At 32.5% G+C, this 20,993-nt stretch overlaps 1 protein-coding gene across 6 annotated transcripts in view; it reads left to right on the top strand.

Annotated features, from left to right (window-relative positions):
* The first annotated feature begins 3,376 nt into the window (after positions 1 to 3,376).
* The window catches only part of twin (CCR4-NOT transcription complex subunit 6-like twin), a 136,008-nt gene continuing 118,391 nt past the window's right edge, over positions 3,377 to 20,993 (top strand). For 3 of the 6 annotated variants that reach the window (XM_088185994.1, XM_088185993.1, XM_088185991.1), the window contains exons 1-3: positions 3,394 to 3,646; positions 13,101 to 13,413; positions 14,100 to 14,275. In XM_088185994.1, the coding sequence (XP_088042120.1) occupies positions 13,109 to 13,413; positions 14,100 to 14,275 (481 nt within the window). In that variant the 5' untranslated portion in view covers positions 3,394 to 3,646; positions 13,101 to 13,108. Of the gene's footprint in view, positions 3,647 to 9,919; positions 10,060 to 13,100; positions 13,414 to 14,099; positions 14,276 to 20,993 lie in introns of all 6 variants that reach the window. The other 3 variants (XM_088185995.1, XM_088185992.1, XM_088185996.1) reach the window with 2 other exon arrangements.

Raw genomic sequence — 20,993 nt, 5'->3', positions numbered from 1 at the left:
ATTCAGACCTTATTATTAAATTTAATGGTACATTTTAAATAATATTTAAATGTCATTTATGCAAAACTTTTCATTATAATCATAAATTCAGGGTTTCCAGTGTATCTCATATAGATAACCTTATAGTTCTGACGGAGACCGGCCAACAATATACATTTAAATGATTTTATAAATGAAACCCCCCAAGACATGATCACTTATTTTTGTCAAAAATGTGTCTTAAACTCATTACAATAAGTTTTGCTTATAATATTCGATACACTTATTATCTCTCGAAAATAACTAGATTTACAACCAACTAGTGAAAAATGTGTAATATTTACTGCACTTTTCTATGGGAGAAAAATATTACATTTTACATCAAAAAGTATAAGATTATTCGATGTTATATCAAGCATGGCAAAAACTGTCTAAATTAAGACAATATTCCCGCCGTAATTGGTAGGATATTAATTTCACCCAACATGTCTTTCTGTTCTCTTCATAAATACTCCAAAAGCACCCATATATCGAGAATAACTAAAACCCCTTTTTGTTTTATGGTAAGACCAGTTCTAGTGTAAAGGCGTGTAATTTTTGAGTCTCTTTCCTTGAAATTTCGCTTGGAAGCTCCTTTCATAGATATTTTAAGGTTGTAAAACAAAAAACGCCAAGTGTAAATTAGTATGTAGGAAAAATATTCCAAGAGCTTGGAGATATTGGAAGATATTGCTCTAAAGCTAAACAATCGACTAATTTAGTTATATATAAATAATAATGTATAATAAGATCACATGCGATGTGAAAATAAATTATTCAATAAAAAAGTTATAACGACAAATAAAGGCCAAAATCACGCAATAAAACATAACGGTCACTTAAACGAGACTGAACAATTAGACCTGCAATATTTTTTTTAAAATCAAGTGAGCAACTATAAACGACAAATTCCTTTATATAGTTCTCAGAATTACGGTTAAAACTACCTGCTAAAATATTTCGGTTAGACTATGCACTTGTAAAGAGTTACACACTATTTTAAGGGGTGTCCCATTATTACGACTGAGGCTGTATATTTCCTTGACGATATTATTGGTTATTCTAGAGAATACTTGCATAGCATGGTCTCGTTCTACAATCGAATAAAAATATTTCTGTCTATCGACAGCTTGGTCAGCCTTGATATATGATATTGTTTTATGATTTCTTAGCCTCTGTAAAAAATCCCACATTTTTACCTATAAAGCAAGGCGCGCACTTGCGATTTGTAATCGCTCAATTGTTTAGTTGTTAAAATGAAACCTATTATTTTAAATGTACGTGTAGGGTTAGTTCTGAGGTCTGAATTCAAAACACGTGTGATTGTGTGTAAGTTTTATTGAGCTCTTCCTGTTTTTACTGTCCACATTAAGGAGCGAAATGTTCGAATCGATAATGAACGAAACGATAAAAAAATATAATTAGATCGATAATGGTCGATAACGATAAATGAAATTTATCGTTTGATCGATATTACCGTTCGTGTAATCGATAATGAACGATATTAATCGATAACAACGTTTGTTATCGATTAATATCGTTTAATATAAATAATATCGTTTAACATTAATATAAATATTGTTTAATTTTGTACAACCTCAAAATTTAACGATAAATATTGTATCTTTCTTTTGTAATAAAAAAAAATTTGTTAGCAAAATTTTTTTAAATTATTAATATAACAAAATTATCTGAAATTACCAGTTAAATAATTAAAATGACCAGAATATTAAATATTAAAAATATTACTTTATCTTTAAAGCCAAAAAATCCCAAATATTAAAATTTCAAAAAATTCACCCTATTTTAATCACTTTTTAAAATGCCTTCATGCATTCACAGCAATATAAGTCTTTAATCAGTTTCTGTATCTGCCTCTGATTCTGTGTAACTTGCACTGATAGTCTCTGAAGGACCAATGCTGACAACATCATCTTTTGAGTCTGAATCTGGAGCATACACAATTCTTTGTAACTTTTTTTTTAAGTTTTCTGTAACTGTCTTGAGCTTTTCTTGGAGTCACATTCACAGTGTTGTGGGAGTCCTTACATGCTGCACTGGATGCAGAACCAGCACGAATTCTTGGAGTTAAAAATTATGGTCCATTCTCCTCATCATCCCTCTCTCCGACAGGTAATTCTTCAACAATAGGAATTCCAATGTTATATTTAGTAATACGGGCTCTACTGTGATTCAGTTGTATGTAGAGGCTCTTTTCAACATTAGACGGGTCAAACCTTATATTCTGAGATGTTACGAGGTTTCCTCGAGCAGAAAAAACCCGTTCACTTTTCTGGTCATTTTCTGGCTTTAGCCGCCAACAACGGGAAGATCCCGTTGTAGTCTTTCCACCAGGTCAATACGTCAATTTTATAAGATGAAGGTCCGGGATAAATCTTGAAGGAGTCCCACTACTTTTCCACTGCCGATTTTGTCCGATTTAGAGTAGCATGCTGAGCTTTTTCAGCCATCAACTGATCCATGATATCCATGTCGTCGAGGGCAAGAGTTGATGCCAGTCCGATATGCTCCCTTGTTGGAGTTTCCTGTTCAACCTCTTGAGACGATGGATGTGAGTTAAGAAATCTTCTTAGAGTGGACTCTTCCTTGTTGAACTGAGTAAGAGGTAATCCCTTATAATACGGGTAAAGTTGATTGGCCATACGTACATGGTGCTCTTCAGTACTAGGTTTCGGCAAAACTCGTTCCATTTGTCTGAAATTCAGTGATCAATTCTTTCGTGAGTTGTTGTGTTAGATCAGCAGCGAGCACTTTTCCAAGATAAGAGAAATGGGAATATTTTTTGAGCGGTCAGTGAATTATCAGCAGAAAGTCCCTCACTTACATCTTTAACTTTTTCTAATATCAGGACTAGTTCGGCCATAAACGTGAAGTCAAAGGGCGCATAATTTCGCGCGCCATTGGTTAACATTATTTTATTTTGTACTTTCCCGCCAAATATCGCTTAAACAAACGATAATATCGTTCATTATCGATAATTATCGTTAGAGATCGATAATCGAAAAATTCACTATCGTTCATTAACGATAATCGATAATGAAAAATGATCGTTTTCGTTATCGAAAATGATCGTTCGTTATCGATCATTATCGTGACTCAATCGATACGAAACGGAGACTTCGATCCTTAGTCCACATCACTGAATGAAACACATGTATTATCAGCATTAATGAACACTCCGATTCTGATATTCAGTAGTTTAATATATAAAATAAATAAAGTAAAATTTACTGTTTGTAAAATGTGTAATATAATATTTAATCTGATATATTTATCGATTAAGAAATCGGCATCGAGAATTAAAAAGTGACATTTGAGCGTTCGCGAACGCGTTGCCGGATCGTCGACGGCAGCACCGCGCAGCTGGCAACACCTTGGCGACGGCGTACGGCGGCGCTGTCGGTGTCTCTGCGAGTGAGTGTGTACGTTCGTGCGTGTGCGTGTGTGTGTGTGTGCATCGGCGAGCGGCGCCGCCGTGGAGCCCAGCGCTCGCCGCTCGCCCCTTTCGATCCGCCCCCGGAGCCCGGCGAGACCCCCTTCTAGACGCCGCCCTGCGCTCGGCCGCCTCAGCCCCCGCCGAGACGCCAGCCTGCGCGTGCACATGAAGGTGATGCGCCGCCGCCCCCCAGGCCTCGGCCCCCGCCTGACGACCCTCATCCGACCGCCGATCGTCCCGTCCGAGCGATTTCCTTAAAGACTCCCGTAAAAGCGTCCCGAGATCCCGAACTCCCGAGCGACGGCTTCGGCTTCGGCCGACGGGCGACCCCAGCCGACCCCGGACCGTCAGCGCCGGTCCGGGCGCTCCTCGAAGCGTCCCGAAGCTCCCGCGCTCAATTGCGTCGTTGTGTTTATCTCCGAGTTGTTCAATGAAAAACTCCTTAAAATCACATCGTTGTGTGCATTTTGTGTTTACAGCGCTCGCTTTGTTATGAAACTCAGTGAATAATAACGTTAGAAAGTGATGCAAACGTTCACTACGTGCCAACGGTCAATTTGTGCAATGTTTCGCCCAAATAGATTGTACAAAATCATCAACAGAACGCCTATTCAACAAAATTCGGTTTGATTATACTTGAACCAATGTAATAATATCATATTTTTTTTATTTTAATGACACTTCTTAAACTTTACTTTTAGAACTTTCATTAGGTTAGGTTTGGGTTTGAACAGCAAATGTACATTTCGCACCTGTCAAATTGAGTTTCATATACATTTTAGTAAAAATATTTTTAACGACATGATAAAATAGTGCTAATATATTTATTTGCATTATTCAAATACAAAAAGGCATAAAAGAACCCAGAACAAAATACTGTCTGATACAAATCAAATTAGAAATCCGTCAATTTGACGGGTTCCGTAAATCTAGTGTTAGTGGTTAAATACATTTAAAAATAAAGATCAGAGAATTTATATTATATTGATATTCAATGCACCCATTCAATGCACAATAAAATTATAAATGCTGAATTAATTCAAACAACATAAATGAAGCCGATACACATTTTTAGTGTGATATTTGTTCCTTCCTGTCTGAAATTAGTTAATGGATTTTAGGCTCTAATGACGTTTCTGCAAGATAGAAAGCCATTTCTAGATGTGTTTTTGCACACAAATATATTGTTGAAAATTGGATCATTGCTTATTCATTTTTTATGGAGAGCCAAAAATAAATTCTTGATATGGTTAACTGGAATTTAACTTTAAAAATGTCGTGAGTGATAGATCTTCTATGCTTGCTGCAAATAGATCTATTATACAAATATACCTGTAATCTTTCTTTAGGTAATAAAGACCAAAAGATTCTGCGAGTGATTGTAAGTGCTGTTGAACAATATGCTGTTATCACATGCCGGTTGACATATTTTTCTTTGAAATAGTCATCAGAATTTGAAAACATTTCCACAACTTTTTTTCTCTTGAAAAGTATCCATTTTACCGCGTAGTATGAACAAGTTCTTAAATTGTCCTTGCAAAGATATATTTAGGTCATTTAACAGCGAAAATATATCTGCCTCTCATCGCGTGAAGAAGAAGGTCTCAAACAATCGACAATTGAGCGCTTTATGTTTGTACCGAATTTCATTTATGATCTTAATAACATCTGATACTACTTAGTGTAGTTCTGTGGACATTTTTTTCGCCGCAAGATACTGACATTTTTAACTTTTGCAACAACTCTTGAAAGACGACATTTTTTTCCATTCAATTTCATCTTCTAGGAAATAACTATTAAGTAGTTGTTCTCTCTGGCAAGCTAAGTAAACAAAGTAGTTCTTCCTGTATTTCTCCTTCACATTCAACCCTCACAAAATAAAGTAAAGGTGCCTTTTTACTAACGTCTGTTGTTTAGTCAAGTTGCATTGAATAAAATGGCTAGTTTTTCACTATTTTTATAATTTGATTTTTAATATCTTAGCCATGTCTTCAATTCTGCGCTTGACAGTGTTAGCAGACATTAATTGCTTTCAGTTGTCAAACAGCCTGTTTTTCCAAAACCTCTTCACAACATTGTAACATGTTAGGATTAATTAAATCATCTTTAATTGTATACACAAGGACTATTAAATCATAAAGACTAATGTTCAACATTCATTTTTGTTAAACTAAATACTTGTTTTAGCATATTTTTACGCATTTGAATCCAGCTTTTTGATTGTAAATGCCTTCCAAGTTTCGAAGGTTTAACGGCTTCATTGAATTAGCTCTCAGAACACACGATACAATGCGGCCGTGGATCCAGATAACTATAAGGTTTCTGAATAAATCCAAATTTCAAGTATCTTGAATTATATTTTCTTGTTTTTTTTTATGCCTGACAAGGACTGCGGAGACTGTTTCATTGTTCACATTGGGCATTATACATGGAGATGACTATTGCTTCTCGTGAATTTAATGCAATATGAAGGCGAAAAATGTCATTCAGAATCGAGAATTTCTTAGAATATAATTTTGTTTGTAAAAAATATTAATCATGTCCATATTTTCCTGCGTACCACCAGTTGGCGACAGCTGTACTAGAAGACATATTCACCTAACAGGTCTGAAGCTCACTCCAAATGGTATTCATTAAAACTCAAAATTTATTGCTTTTCTCCAGTCATATCCTATAAATATCACATGACATGAGTTCACCATTCAAAGGGAGTCTTTGTCTATCTAAAGTATTTTGGTTTAGTTCTGCTTTTAACTTCTGTTATTATTGTGATTAATTTAGTATGTATTTACTGAGAATAAAATCATAAAATAAAATTAAATTTAATATGGGAAGAAGTACCCATTGTGATCTGATAAAACGGAAATTAATCGTAAATTTAAAACATAACAAGCAGTAGTCAGTTAAAGCTAAATCAAAAAAAGTTAATATTTCTAGAAATCAAGTTTATAATGCCTTAAAATATTTTGAAAAATATGAAACATGTCAAAGCGTATATCATAACAACAATGCGAAAAAAAATTCTGTGAATTTGGATAAAAAATAATAAGAATTTCTAAAGCACATCCACGCTATGAGGACGCTGGTGTCAGTTCCAAGTTTTGTATTCTTTTTTTACACTTTTTGGTTTTAGGGGGCGTAGCTCTAGGGGGGGTTGACCTCGCGGCCACTGAGACTTGTGTGAATCTAGATGGATTGCTTTATTAAGTGATATTTACATGTGACAAATGAACGATTACGGCGTGACGTTTCTCGCGATGAAGGTGTTCGTGGCGCAGGTGGTGATGGTCGTAGATGATGCTCAGGGTTCTTATGGCTGCGTGCGGCGAGTGTCAGCTGTGATCTTCAGGTCTGTCAGGTTCCTCCGGATGGCTGCTGGTAGATCGACTGCGTCGCTGGCTCTCTGCTGTCTCCGGCCATCTCTTGTCTGGTGCCTCAGCCGTCTCGTATCTCGGACCGTCTGCCCTCTCCTCATCGGAGTCGCTTATATCCTTTAGGGGTTGCACGCTTGTTGGCCAATCGCGATTGTGCATCGATCTCCTAGCCAATCGCTACAGTCGCTTCGTAGAACTCGAGAAATCGGATATTGCATTTTCGAAAGCGAGTTTTTTGCTTGTCCAAACTTTCGAATTCTACGGAAAGGGTTTGCGATGTGGTGATAATTGCGTCCATACCGTTTTGTCACAAAAGGGATTCTCTTAACGACTCGTGTTGTGTGGTCAAAAAAAATCCCTCTTGTGCCATGATATTTGTCTCATTGTTAATGAATGAACGATTTTGGTCACGGTCAAAAACAATGAGACTATTACCCTTTTAAATCTGGACCTATTTGTGTGGTCGCCACATGGTATTTACTTGTATAAACTAGATTTTACTTTATTCTTATAATAAAGGAAAGTACACACAAAAAAATTAATTTGCAGAAATATTTTATTTAATATATTTATAAAAACAATATATGCCAAAAAATGCTTGGCATTCTTAGCATATAACGCCTAATTTCGCCTGGCACTAAAAGGGTTAAAACTGCTGTAGATATACGAAAAGAAATATTTATTTTTCACGGAAGTGATGTTAGAGTCAGTACTGTTCGTTTGCTTGACGTAAACCGTTTGTCAAAAACAACAATAGCGTAAAAAGAGTTAATTTTGCATTTCCCCCCCTTGAATTTACGAAACAAATGCATGTCATTAAATAAAATACTACGAATTTAATGAAATCGAAATATAAAAAAAACTACTATTGATTGGCCAATTTTTGCCCCCCTCCCCTCTGGAAAAAGCTGAAATGGCGTCCCTGATTCTAAACCAGAAATTCTCAGGTTATCCCTAAAAAAAAAAAAACTATTTTTCAAATTATGTCATTTCAGTGAAATCATATCGGAATACATTTTTACTGGTAAATACATATATATTTTTACCCGTGAAAATATAATTTATCTGACAGGTGCTAGTAAAATTATATGATAACGTAGTAATATATACATTTACATACTTATCTTTATTTTTTACATGCGATGTATAAATGTTACTGTGAATGAGTATTTTTCTGTGAAATTATATTTTCACTAGTGATATCCAAATAAATTTTATATGGCCGTATGATATATAATTCTACTAGCGAAAATATAATTTAACTGATAGGCGCAAGTGAAATTATATTCTTTTCAAAAATATCTATGTAACTCAATTTAACAGTTGCAAAACGTACATTTGCTGTTCAAACCCAAATCTAATTCCTCATCGCTTCTTGATAAAAGCTTGTCCTAGTGGTCCACTAAGCAGATTGGAATAGTTAATGCCTCTTGTAAAATAATCCACAAAAATTATTCCTTCACAAAACTACATATACGGAAGGTGTTGCATAAGCTTCCGCCTTCTTCTGGTGGTCGTTATTCTTTCATTTGATATAAGTCAATAGTTTCTAAAAATTGTCTCCATTTAGAGCTGATGTTACGAAAATATTCACCCTTTGTATTTTTTGATCTGAACTCTACGAGTAGAAACTTTACTCCCAAGAGGTCATGCATAACTTAATAAACATGAACCACTGCTTGAATTTTTTTAAAGTATCAATAACATATGGTACTCTTTGATTCAGCTGATTTAATAAAAACAACATGCAAGTGATTGCTGATTTGTGAGATTTAGATTCTCTCCTTTCATTGTTTCAAAATGATCATAGCTTTGCAAACGACTAAAGCTAACTGTATGACCAATATTGCTAATTATTAGTAAACATGTCAATTATCTTACACTCTTGGTTTTTGTATTTTTTATTTGATACATTAATTTTAGTGTATGAAAATATTTTCAATCAACATTTACAGTGACCACAGGCTACTTTTCTCTTGTAAGTTTGTGCTCTGAATCTTGTGATCTTTATATACTTTTTAAAAGCAAAATACAATACATAGCTTCAAAGTTAATCTTTTGTATAAATAGATAAGGATTACAAATCTTCGGAGGCTTTTTGCATAGTTGGTTTTTATATTATAGACATACAAGTAAATGATATTTTGTTGTTAACAGATCATTAAAATAGAAATTGCAAACAGAATAATTGGTATCCTCCATTATTAGAATATTATATAAAGGCATTCTGGATTAACGCAAAAGGATCTGAAATATAACAATGGTATGTTTTGTCTTACTAAACAGTTTGGCAACATAAAAATAGGTTTAGTACTTACATTACAACAATAACAGTAGAGCCTATCGTGCTTAACTGTTTCATTATAGAGTTAATAATAATTTCAGAAAACATTGTCTTAAAATATCAAAATTAATTAGCTTCCATTTATATGATCCCTCGATAGAATTTTCTTCTATAAGTAATAAATCGCCGTCTAATAAAACGTATTTATTTAATAGAAAAAATCGTAGAATAACTTTTTCGCACAATAAAATAATTATCTTTTGAAGCATCTAGAAAAAAATGTCATTGTCAGTATTTAATTAAAATGTATAATCCTTATAAACTTATATTAGTAATAGAGAATCTATAGTATTTCATTTTTTATTTATAAAGTTAATAATAAATTCAGTAAACATTACTTTTGAATATCTGATATTTTGCACTTCAATAGATAATAAATAAATATGTCTTAAAATATCAAAATCAGCTTTCATTTATATGATCCCCATTTTTTTTTGTATCATTCTCGACTGTATATTCTTCTGTAAATCTTAATCTTTCTTGATCACATAGTACCAGGTTGCGTTTTTTAAGGTTTGGGTTAAATGAGTTAAAAATTAAAACATGTAATACTTTTACTAAAATATATATTCTCCATCTTTTTCTACATTATTCTCTACATGTTAATCAATTTTTTTATAACTGATTCGAAAAATAATGTAGTTTTGTAAGCAATGAATTCTTTAATATCCTTTTTTTAAATCCGTTTCTAGTAAAATATTTTTTTTCACCTAAAAACTGTTTCAGGGTTTGGAGCAATATCTGAAGAATACTGTGGGTGAGAAAAGAGTTTCCAAGAAAATCCATCGGTTTTTTCTATCGTCTTTTTGGATACATGAAGATGAGCGCTGTTTTGCTGTAAAATTACTCTTTTTTAATTCATAAGGGTAGGTGGTTTATATGGTCTGAGTCACTTAAACGAATTAGCTGAGTACACCATTGTTTATCGTAATTGTCTGCCTATAATCCAATAACATGAATTATACCCTACATATTCCAACAAATACATTTCTTATTGGGGTGTAATCCTGCTCTCGGGATTGAAATTGGTGGTTTAATTAAGGTAATGAATCAACATCTCATCTACAGTAAAAATTCAACTCAAAAATAAATATTTTTGTTCTAGAATCATTAATTGAGATTTATTGCGCGAGGTTTTCCTCAAGATTATTTGTGAGGTACTCATTCTGCAAATTAACATCTTTCCTAATTTTTTTAAATGTCTGTGAACTAATGTTGGGAACACGTTGAGCTTTTGTATCGTTAATCTCGGACCTGCCTTTATGCCAGCCCTAATATCCTTACTAACAACCCGCCCGTACGTAGATATTCAATGACAAAATTCCCAAAACGAAATTTTTTAAACCACATTGGACACTCTAAATTTAATAGCATCCCTGCCTATTGCATTACAGGTGCTTTTAACTGATATTGTCGCATTATGACCGAGTTGACACTCGTAAAGCATAATATAGCTTAACTGATATTATTTTATCTACACTGCCATTGTTGATTTAGGGTTAAAAATATCCTGTTACTAAATAGCATCATTGATACGACTACTGTCACAAAAACGTTGCTTAATAAAAAGCTATACATTTTTACAAATGTAAGAAAAAAACGCAAAAACTTACAACTTACTTACGCAACTTGATAGATTGTGATTAATATGTTTTTAATATTTATGGTGTTTTTATTACTCGAGATCATTGCAACATCGCCATTCTTTCTCTCGTCATACTGATTCTAACGAGAACTGTGTATGTATAATTTGATGATATGGCTTTTTAATTAAAATAGGTTCATTATTGCTAGAGCCTTTGATTTGTTTTAATAGCTTTTTTATGGTTATGAGTTGTTTTAAACAGATTTTTCTGTTGAAACTACTAAAATGGTTATTTTACACCATTACAATTAGTGTGATCTTTTTGCTAAATAATTAATGCATTTCTTCCTCTTTACTGTATTTGACACTACTCGGCATAAAAATGTAATGTTACATAAAATAACTCAAGAGTATCTAGGCTTATCGGGTAATAAAATATTTGAGAGATTGTCTATCCCAAAGCAGAGTAACAGACACTTTTCTACACTAAATCAGATTTTGTTGGGAAGGTTTGCGACAGCCGAGATTTTTCATTCCATAACTTAAATAGGAACATAATGTGTCGAAGGGACAAAGAAGATCACTAACTCTTTATGATTATATAGGCTAACTTGTGTCTAACCTAGATGGCCACTGAAGTTATAATCATATATCTTAAGAGCTTTAACACTATTATATTACTAAGTTTAATATAAAATTTATATTAAAAATTAGAAGTTAGCTAGAACATGAACTAGACTAAAAGATTTGTTGATACTAATATGTGTATATGATGGAAAGACGTTTTTGATTTCAACCACCTCATTTTTACATCTGAGAGTTGATAAAATATAATATTTTCACATAGTTTTGTGCAACATGATTCATTGTTAATTTATAACGTAATGTTTCTTTATAAAATGACTAGTCTAGTTCTGATAATTTATGAAGTAATCAATAATTTCTTACATATATCTGAAATAAATTTAGCAAACAATATTTCGAAATTTGCTTTATATTATTATTTTTCACATATTCATTGATTTTTTTAAAGTATATTACTACATATTATGAATTCTCAGTATTTAAAAAAAAATACTGTAATACAATAAGGCTTAAGAACTCTGATAAGTTTGAATCTATATTCATTGATTTTTAATTATATTACTTCATATTATAATTTCTCCGTATTTAAAAAAAATACTCTAATACAATAGATAAGGTTTAAGAACTCTGATTAATTTGAATCTACATTGAAATTGTATGATGAAAGTATAAACTGCATAATAAGATATTAGATATTAATTTGCAAGCTAAGAGTTCAACTGATATCGACTTATCAGTGAAATGATTAGACTTGAACAAAAGTTGAATGCTCTTTATGCCCTGATAGATAACAGCGATCTGTTTAAAGAGTAACTATTTATCAAAGTCCTTTCTTGTTAGTATGGTAATTTTAAAGATGAAATAGTTGACATGTTTTTTTTATATTAACATATCTATTATTAATCAATTGTTTATAAGAGATTATTGTCATATTGTGTATATATATATTTATAAATTGCATTAATCGACTTTGTATTATGTTTGCATGATGTGTTTGACATTGTTATGTTAGTTCCAGAATGCTCAGAACAATAGTAGAATGAACAATGTCTATTTAGCTTTGATGTATTTCATTACAGACTGTCAATTACAGAACATGAAACGTGGTTATTATTAAATATGTCTTAAAAGGCTTACTATTGATTTTATTATTTTAACACAAATAATATGATTTAAGGAAACGTTTTATGTATTTATTTATAATATATATATTTTTTATCGCACTTGGATAATGATTTGTTTTTCTTAATATATTTATCTCGAGTGTTATTTAAATTTAGTTAGTAAATATAGATAATATTTACTCTAATATTATTATTTATTAATTTTTATGCTTGTTATTCAATGATATAATTTTAATATTTAAAATTTGCTTAGAGCCGTATTTACTAATTCGATAGAGAACTTTCTAGTTAGTTGAAATAAATAATAGACTTACGGAATTGATACGAATTTACTTTCTTTAAATGTTTAACAGAGTAAAAACTTTTCTAGAAAGTTAAATAGAATTTGAATGAAGCGATACGAAATTCAATCATGTAAGATTTATAAAAACACTTGCAATGCATTCTAGTTAAACTATTGCCCGTTTACTTAAATTGATAACATAACACAACGAAGCAACGCGCATCCAAAATCAATTAGTAATCAATCCATACATATCCTCGTTTTATTTTATTAACACGGCCGACCTCTTTTCGAGAATAATAATAAAGCATTGTGTTTATCTTCTTACAGAAAATAAAATGTCTCGAAATAAAGATAAATATGAGCAGACATGTCGGCGCTCCCATACCATCATGTCGGAGGCGGAGCGCGCAGCGGGACGGCGCCCCGGGCAATGGACGGTACTGGAGGTGACGGGCGGGGTGCGCAACTTAGCCCCCGCCCTCTGGGACATGTCGCACCTAACTGTACTCTACCTCAACGACAACTCACTGCAGAGACTGCCACCGGACATTGCGCGGCTGACGGGGCTGCGCGTGCTCGATCTTTCCAACAACAAACTGCGCAGTTTACCATCAGAAATCGGAGACCTCGTCCACCTCAGGTGAATAAATTGGATCATTAAACAATAATTTAATCGTCGACAAACTTTTATAAATATAAATTTCTTACTAGCAGTAGTGCTCCAAAATTATGTATTTTAGATATATTTCAGTCAGTTTTTTACGCCCGTTATGTACAGAATATAATAGCAGAGCTTAAAATGATACTAAGCTTCATATAGGTCCATATTTAGTATATCGCATTACTTTAGTCAAAACAAATATACTATCTTTGGTATAAAGATAGTTACAGATACCGTTGGATCTAATCTGTTAGTCTAATTCTGTTCTTATCCGATAACGTTACAATAGTATTGCATAAAATATGTGTCAAAGTATATATAATGTTGTGAAACTGTTCTGACGTTAAAATTTACAAATATAATTCAATGGATGTTTACGTCGTATCGATAAGCATTTGGTTTTACATGTTGAAAATGATGAAATGCTAATGCATCATTCTGGCATCGAATTTTCATATGTAAAATGCTTTTTTTTCCATGCATACTGTTATCTTGCGTTTTGTAATGTTATCTAGTCTATTATTCAATAAAATAAATAGATTTCAATATCTAATGAGACTTTTTGAATGTATAAATTGAACAGTTTTATTTTGATTCGTCTCTTATACTTGATTATAATATTTTTTTATGAACAAGTCATTAATCACATGATTTTTTAATTTCAGAGAGTTACTTTTTCACAACAACTATCTTCGCGCACTACCATATGAATTGGGAAAACTATTCAACCTGCAGACGCTCGGTCTTCACGGGAATCCCTTACCGAAGGAGATCTTTTCGGTGTACGGCGATCCAAACGGGACACACAAACTGCTCTCGTACCTGCTGGACTCCCTGCAATGTGAGTTTAAATTTACTATTTTCGTGATACTGTCTTTGTAACGATAGTAGATCTAATGTATTCATTAATTACTATAAAAAAAGATAGATAGATATAAGACAGTGAAAACACTGTTGTATTAATAATACGCGTCTCGGTCCTTGAACGACATTGAAGTTTAAGATATCATTGTGTTTGTGTCTATTATGTTCTTGAATTTAGACAACAACATAATTTTGACAATTACTTTGTTATGTTATCGTGTCAGAATTGGCAGAGAAAATATTTTTTTATTGTAACTAGATGCTTTGTACTGTTTTTATATATGCCTATGTTTCACATATGCCACATAAATAAATTAGACTATTTCCACATTTATTTATATTAATTAATTTTGTTATGTATAAAAATATTCGAGTTTATTACTTTAATATACTACAATGACTCAGTTTCGTATCATATTATCAAAACTATTATATTCAAATACAATTCCAGTATAGATTTTTTTAAGCTATGGCTCGGATTACAGTATTATGTGGAAAATTATAGATAATTAATTGCTTAATTACAATCAAGTAGCAGTACATTTTATATGATTAAAAAAACAAATAACTATATTTCATATATAAAGACACATTACACGACTGATATCTAATTTTTATTTAATAGTATTTATTGCTATTTTTATAAATGTATGTTGCTTGCTTTCATACGCTCGTGTCATACAAGTCTTTTTAAGCAATATGTTCTTGGAAGATAAAGTGAAGTAAACTCTGTTAAATAGTTTGTATTTATCTTCATTTTGATGTGCTAATCTTATTTTATTGATTAAAGAATGCCAATGTATTGCCATAATAGATTATTTGTCATAATCTATAATAGCAGTGAGTATGGAATATTGGTATTCTATGAAAGAAAATTTGAGCTGTTGATATTGTATAATTCCAATTCAGCAAATTGATGGCTTAAAGTGTAAATTTGTTATCTCCACTTTTGGGTGAAAATTACTCTATAATGACATATTGTACCTTTAATCGAAATATACATGCTCAAAAAATTGCTATCCCCAAAATCTTCAATTAAACGCTACAAATTTGAGATATTGTTTTATTTTCCTATTTTCAAGTTGTCTATTTGGTTTTTTGTTTCTCCCGTGAAGTTGTCAAATGTGGAGTTAGCAATTTTACACTTTAAGCCATCGATATGTGCTATCTGCTTTGACTCGACCAATTTTTACAGAAATTACAGTAATATTTTACTATCTTTAATTCTGATTTCAAAATTTTGCGGATCACTGGTGGTCTTTTGAACTTAAATTGCTTCATTTGCAGATGTTTCTTAATAAAGATTGATATATTTTCCATTTCATTAGCAGATAATTATAATCAAAATACAGTAACAATAGATTTATCTATTGAAAATGTAGTCTAATATTATCAGAATCTCTACCTCCATAACAAAACACAATTTAACACAATGTACGTTTTTTTTAAATATTCATAACCTGCATCAATATATTTTATATTAATTGTTGCATATCTTATCTTTTACTGTTGTATATGTGAATTCTATTGTACGCTTGAGTGAATCATTCAATTTGTGCTTCTTAAAATTGTTCTTTTTTGTTGTTTTTGCTGTTGTTGTGCTGGTGAAAGTTATCTCTTGTATTTCTCACTTCAATGCTTGCTGAGCTGTCGTCAATTCATATTTAAAAAATATTATACTTGCTAACTTTCGAGCAGAACTGTTAAACATTTATAAATTTATAAAAAATCAATTGATACACGTATGTTTATATGCATATATGTACTAAACTTATTTGATATTCCATTTCTGCACTTGTTTACGTAGTCTCGATATATATGTGAACCGCGAAGTTCAAGGTTGATGAGCTTCGGTTTCTTCATTATTGAACGTTCTCAGATATTTGTGTGTATATGTGTATTTATCTACAATTAACTAAGTAATTTACGGCAGAAAAATAGAGTACGGCAGCAAAAAAACTACGACGTCGCGTACACTTTCCTCTTCCGTTTACTACTTCTGTACAAATTTTTTGTCTGGCTTCTTTGATATTTTGTACGGTCGTTTATTTATCTTATTTTTTGCGCATAGATCTGTTTTTTGCGATTATTGTCCGCACTGATGGTTTTCAGATATCTTCTTCTCCACTGGAGAGTCAAATTATTTTTTTTTACTTGAAGTATTCGACACTCAACATGTCACAAATATATATATATAACAATTTTAGATTTGTTTTATATACCGATAGAATTGATATTTCAATTTAGAATGCTTAGCTAGCTTCTGAATTACATATGGTTATTTAACAGGAATAACTTTTTAAGGCTTATGCTTTGTAACAAAAACATAAAATTCAAGATACGATAATGATATTTTAAAATGTACAATACATGACGCCTGACTCGTTCTTATCTAATCATGATTATTATCTGATTTCTTAAAATGCCTAAAGTTCACTAATAAGACTGGTTAAATAATGGGCTGTGAGTAGAAAAAGGAATGAGCCTGAAATTGAAATTTGTGAGTTTGTGGCTTAAAATATATTTTTTTTAAATCAATAATTAATTTTACTCTATATTTAATAATTAATAATCAAAATAGTTTCTATATTTTATTTTTTCTCAAAAGTCAGTGGACAATATTTAAACGAATAATATTTTCTATTGTGTTATTCGTATTTTTTAGTTTGTATCAAAACATATACATAAATGCATTGCTTGTCAAAGTTTTTTATGTATACAAATAACCTCTTTAATACTAATTAATTCATTTTTACTTTCGAGTATTTTTTGTCGTTTTTGTATGGTGAAGTAGCTGAAGTCTGAACAATTAAAAAAAGTAGTTTACTTACAATAAATCACAATATATTGTTTTCTCAAAGATCATTTTAAGTTAGGCAACTTTCGAAATCTGACGAGTAAACACTTTATTCTTCCCCCCTCTGTGAACTAGTTTTGTGTCTGTTTTTATTGTTCATTGTGTATATACAAGTATAAAAATATCATTATTATTATTATTATATATTATACATATACACGGCTCTCATATCGGCGAGAGAAGAGAAATTATCGCCGGCGGTGCGCTAGAAAGTGTGCCGGCGACCTACTTCGGCGCGTCCGAAAAAGAGACGAACAGACGCGAGAGATGCGACGGGGAAAGAGAGAAAGACGAGAAGTAGCAGAAGACGACGGAGAAGAAGAAGAGAAAAAACGGTTGAAAATCGGGTGTCTGAGAAGTGGAAAAAAAGTATTTTTCGGAGCGGCCGCGTAACAATCGGGCCCGCGGCACACTAATTGCGCTCTCTGCCTCTCTGTGATCGGAAGGAAATGCGGATGTGTGCATCGACGGTTTTCAACGGATAACGCGCGCGTGAAATGAAATAAGCGTGTACTGAAAAAAAATATGGGCAATTCAGGACGAAACGGCGAAATATTTGAGGAAGGAAGTCGTCGGATGGGTATGTGAATGGTCCTTGCAGTGCTCTTCTTATCCGGTTAAATAAAAGATCCCCAAACTGGATGAAATTTATATTTTATTGAAAAAATCTTACTGCGCGGCCAAATGCAACGAAATATTCATTTGATTCCTCGTACAAATCGATCGCCAGAATCATATAAACGAAAGGAGGTAGTAAAAAAATCCTAAAATGACACAATTTTTAAAGTAAAAACGTAAAATTTATTGGTGTATTATAAACAGTTTAATAGTGAAACCTTTACACCTTAATATTTTTTTATTAAAAAGTGTTTTTTTTTTCATATTCACATCTGTAATTAGATATTAGTATATATTTTTTCATTGGTCGAAGTAAGGTTCATTTTTTTGTTTCCCTCATTCGCGAGACAATAAAACCGACCCTTAACCGGTAGTATGTATGTTTGGTAATGGTTTTTGGTTAAAAGCTGTTTCTAGAGTTTCAATAAATTTTCAATGGATGTAAAAAATATATTCTAAAGCAAATGCTCTAATGATTTGAAAAGTTGATTAAAATTTGTAGTACTTATAAGTAAATTCTAGTAGAAATTTATCTGTAAAAAATGTTTTTTGAAAACGATATAGAAGCTATGCGTTCTTTTAAAGTTTAGCTACCACCAAATAATATATATATAGCTATCATTTAAGATTCGCCTCTATGTTGCAAAAATCATTTTTATGTATTTTTACAGCTATTTTAAAGTTGATGCATTGTATGAGGTTTTCACATTAATCTGATGCGTTAGCGTTTTTTTCTTACATTTACAAAAATGTATAACTTTTATAAATTAACGATAATTTCACTATTATTTCGGTATTTAGTGAAGCATATTCCGTGGACTATATAGGTTAAAATATATCTGAATGGAGATAAAAATGTACAAATAGTAGAAAGAATTTCGTGTATGCAATATTTACTTTTATTTTCACTTCGCCAGCCATCCTTATTACCAAAAATGGCTCGGTCATTTCTCTGTTACATAACAGAATTTCTGGGAACTGCTAGGTACCGTTAGATAAAGCAAATGTAAACCTTTTATGTTAACACGTCGCTTATAGACAAAAATATCGAACATGTTAAATTAAATTTTAAAAATATACGCTGAAATATCGGCCGGTGAGATTTTTTTGCATTGGAAGGGTGGGCCAATATTTCGGCCCAATAATATTATTCCATTTTCATATCCTACCTAGATAAAACTACTTACGTTAATCTCTTACAATGAGCATCGTTTTATTCTACGCATCGTCGTTTTCGTAGTTCTAAGCCATGGAGATAGCGTTTTCAACAAATAAGATTTATGGATTTCAAAAAAAAATATTTGTTGTACTACTGATATTTAATTTTGTAATACTGGTTGTACCGAAGGTTAATTAGCGGTATTGCAATCCCCAATTATAACCTTGGACCATATATAACATAAACGCATCAACAACTTTTCCACGTCTCCAAATTATTTTTGTATAAAGACAAATTATTTATGCTATACCTTCATAATTTACGGTCCAGATGATAATAGCCGAAATGCTGTTTAATTTATTTTCTTCTGCTTTATGAGAAATGCAGGGCAACTCTTCAATTATCGTAATTGTGGACTCAAGTTTCGTGTTCAGAAATAGGTCGTTGTAAAATTGGTTTTTGAATAGCACACTTTGAGCTAGTACTCATCTTTAACATGTGAACATGACTTGAACTTTCTCATTCGACAATCGTCCAGTGTGTAACTACTGCCAAATAATACTCGTTCGTTATTTTCAGACATACTATAATTTCCCCTATACCGTGATATTTTTTCACCTTTAAGTGGTTCTCAAACTTGATCGTGTGAACCAAACATAATAGAATTGTATTGTATTGTATTTATTAAACTCAATAGAAATAATTAAGTCGTTATATGGATATGAGTCGTACGAATCTGTAGCTCGTGCTGCTCCGCCTTGAAAAAATTGTACTGTAAAACTCCGTTAAGATTTTGTGGTCCGTTAAATTGTGTGTGCAAAATTGTCGGTGGCGCATTTAATAGATCGCGAAATTGGAGCGCGGGGCTACTTTTAATCGCGTCGTTAGTTGTCGTGACGCTCTGCTTTGTCTTTTAATTTAAAACTTGCATGCAAATTTAATGCATTTTAATTTTATTAAGATATATAGATGTTACATTTACATCGGTGGTTAATTTATATTACACATGCAAGGTGCGTTTATTAATGTTAACCTTAATGTGATATTGCTCGGTTTATATTATAATTTATATTGAAGTAGGGCGCGCAACTTATTTTTGCAATTCAATCATTTTTTTAATCTTCTATTTGATTCTAACCAAACCGACAATAAAAAACAACCTCGATCAAACATCGATAAATAATTTTGCGCGCATGCCCACTTCCTCGTTTGTGCAGAGACTTGCACAGGGTAACAAAAAAAAACACCGCAAGAAGAAAGTCGCCTTGCGGCAATCGCCGCTTCGACAAAGGCCGATCTAAAGAGTCAGACCTTCATAGAGCCGCCGTCCCTAATGACGGCTCATCGTCACCGTTACCGCCGCGAAAGCCTCGAAAATCGGATGTCAATCGACTCGGTCCACATAAACTAATAATCTCCCGTTGTTCAAAGCAGCCGCCTAAGAACAAAAAAGGCATCCCGCAGATTTCGCACGCAAATGCGCGTGCAGAGTGGCGACAGCGATTAAGACAATGGTAATGACGAGACGAGGTAGGGCAAACGAAAGTAAATAATAATCATCGATTTGAAAACTTTGTTTATAACTTTGTTGAAACTGGTTTCTACGCCCGACTGCCTTGCAAACGCGTACTTTCGACATTATCAATTTGCAGCAGTAGAAAGCTCGGAACAATAATGCAAACTTGACACTATAAATAATAAGCAGTCGGGTAAGACGGAAACCACATTTTCGTATGCACCATAAATAAGCGGCGTAAAAACGTCGATCAAAAAAGCGCTGAAAAAACGCGCACGATGAAAAACTATTTCTGCTTTGATATTTCTGCCAAAAACTCATCGCGCACCATACGGTAAAACTCCGTTAAATCGAAAAGCTTGCATAATCCCGAATGTGTTCTATGTCACATCTCGGAATGTCCAATTTCATGCATTTTATGTTTTTAATGCTTGTATTATACAACATTTTAAAAAGCCGTGAAAAAAGTTTGACCTATTTAGATGATTCGGGGTGGAACCAGGCTCTTTGTTTTTGTTAAATACATTATTCTCAGACTCTTTGGA

This window comes from Plectrocnemia conspersa, unplaced genomic scaffold (assembly GCF_051122295.1).
Source record: "Plectrocnemia conspersa isolate PC_06_02 unplaced genomic scaffold, ASM5112229v1 ptg000005l, whole genome shotgun sequence".
Lineage (NCBI taxonomy): Eukaryota > Metazoa > Arthropoda > Insecta > Trichoptera > Polycentropodidae > Plectrocnemia > Plectrocnemia conspersa.
Note: the sequence above shows the minus strand (reverse complement) of the source record. Positions and strands in the feature narration are given on the sequence as shown.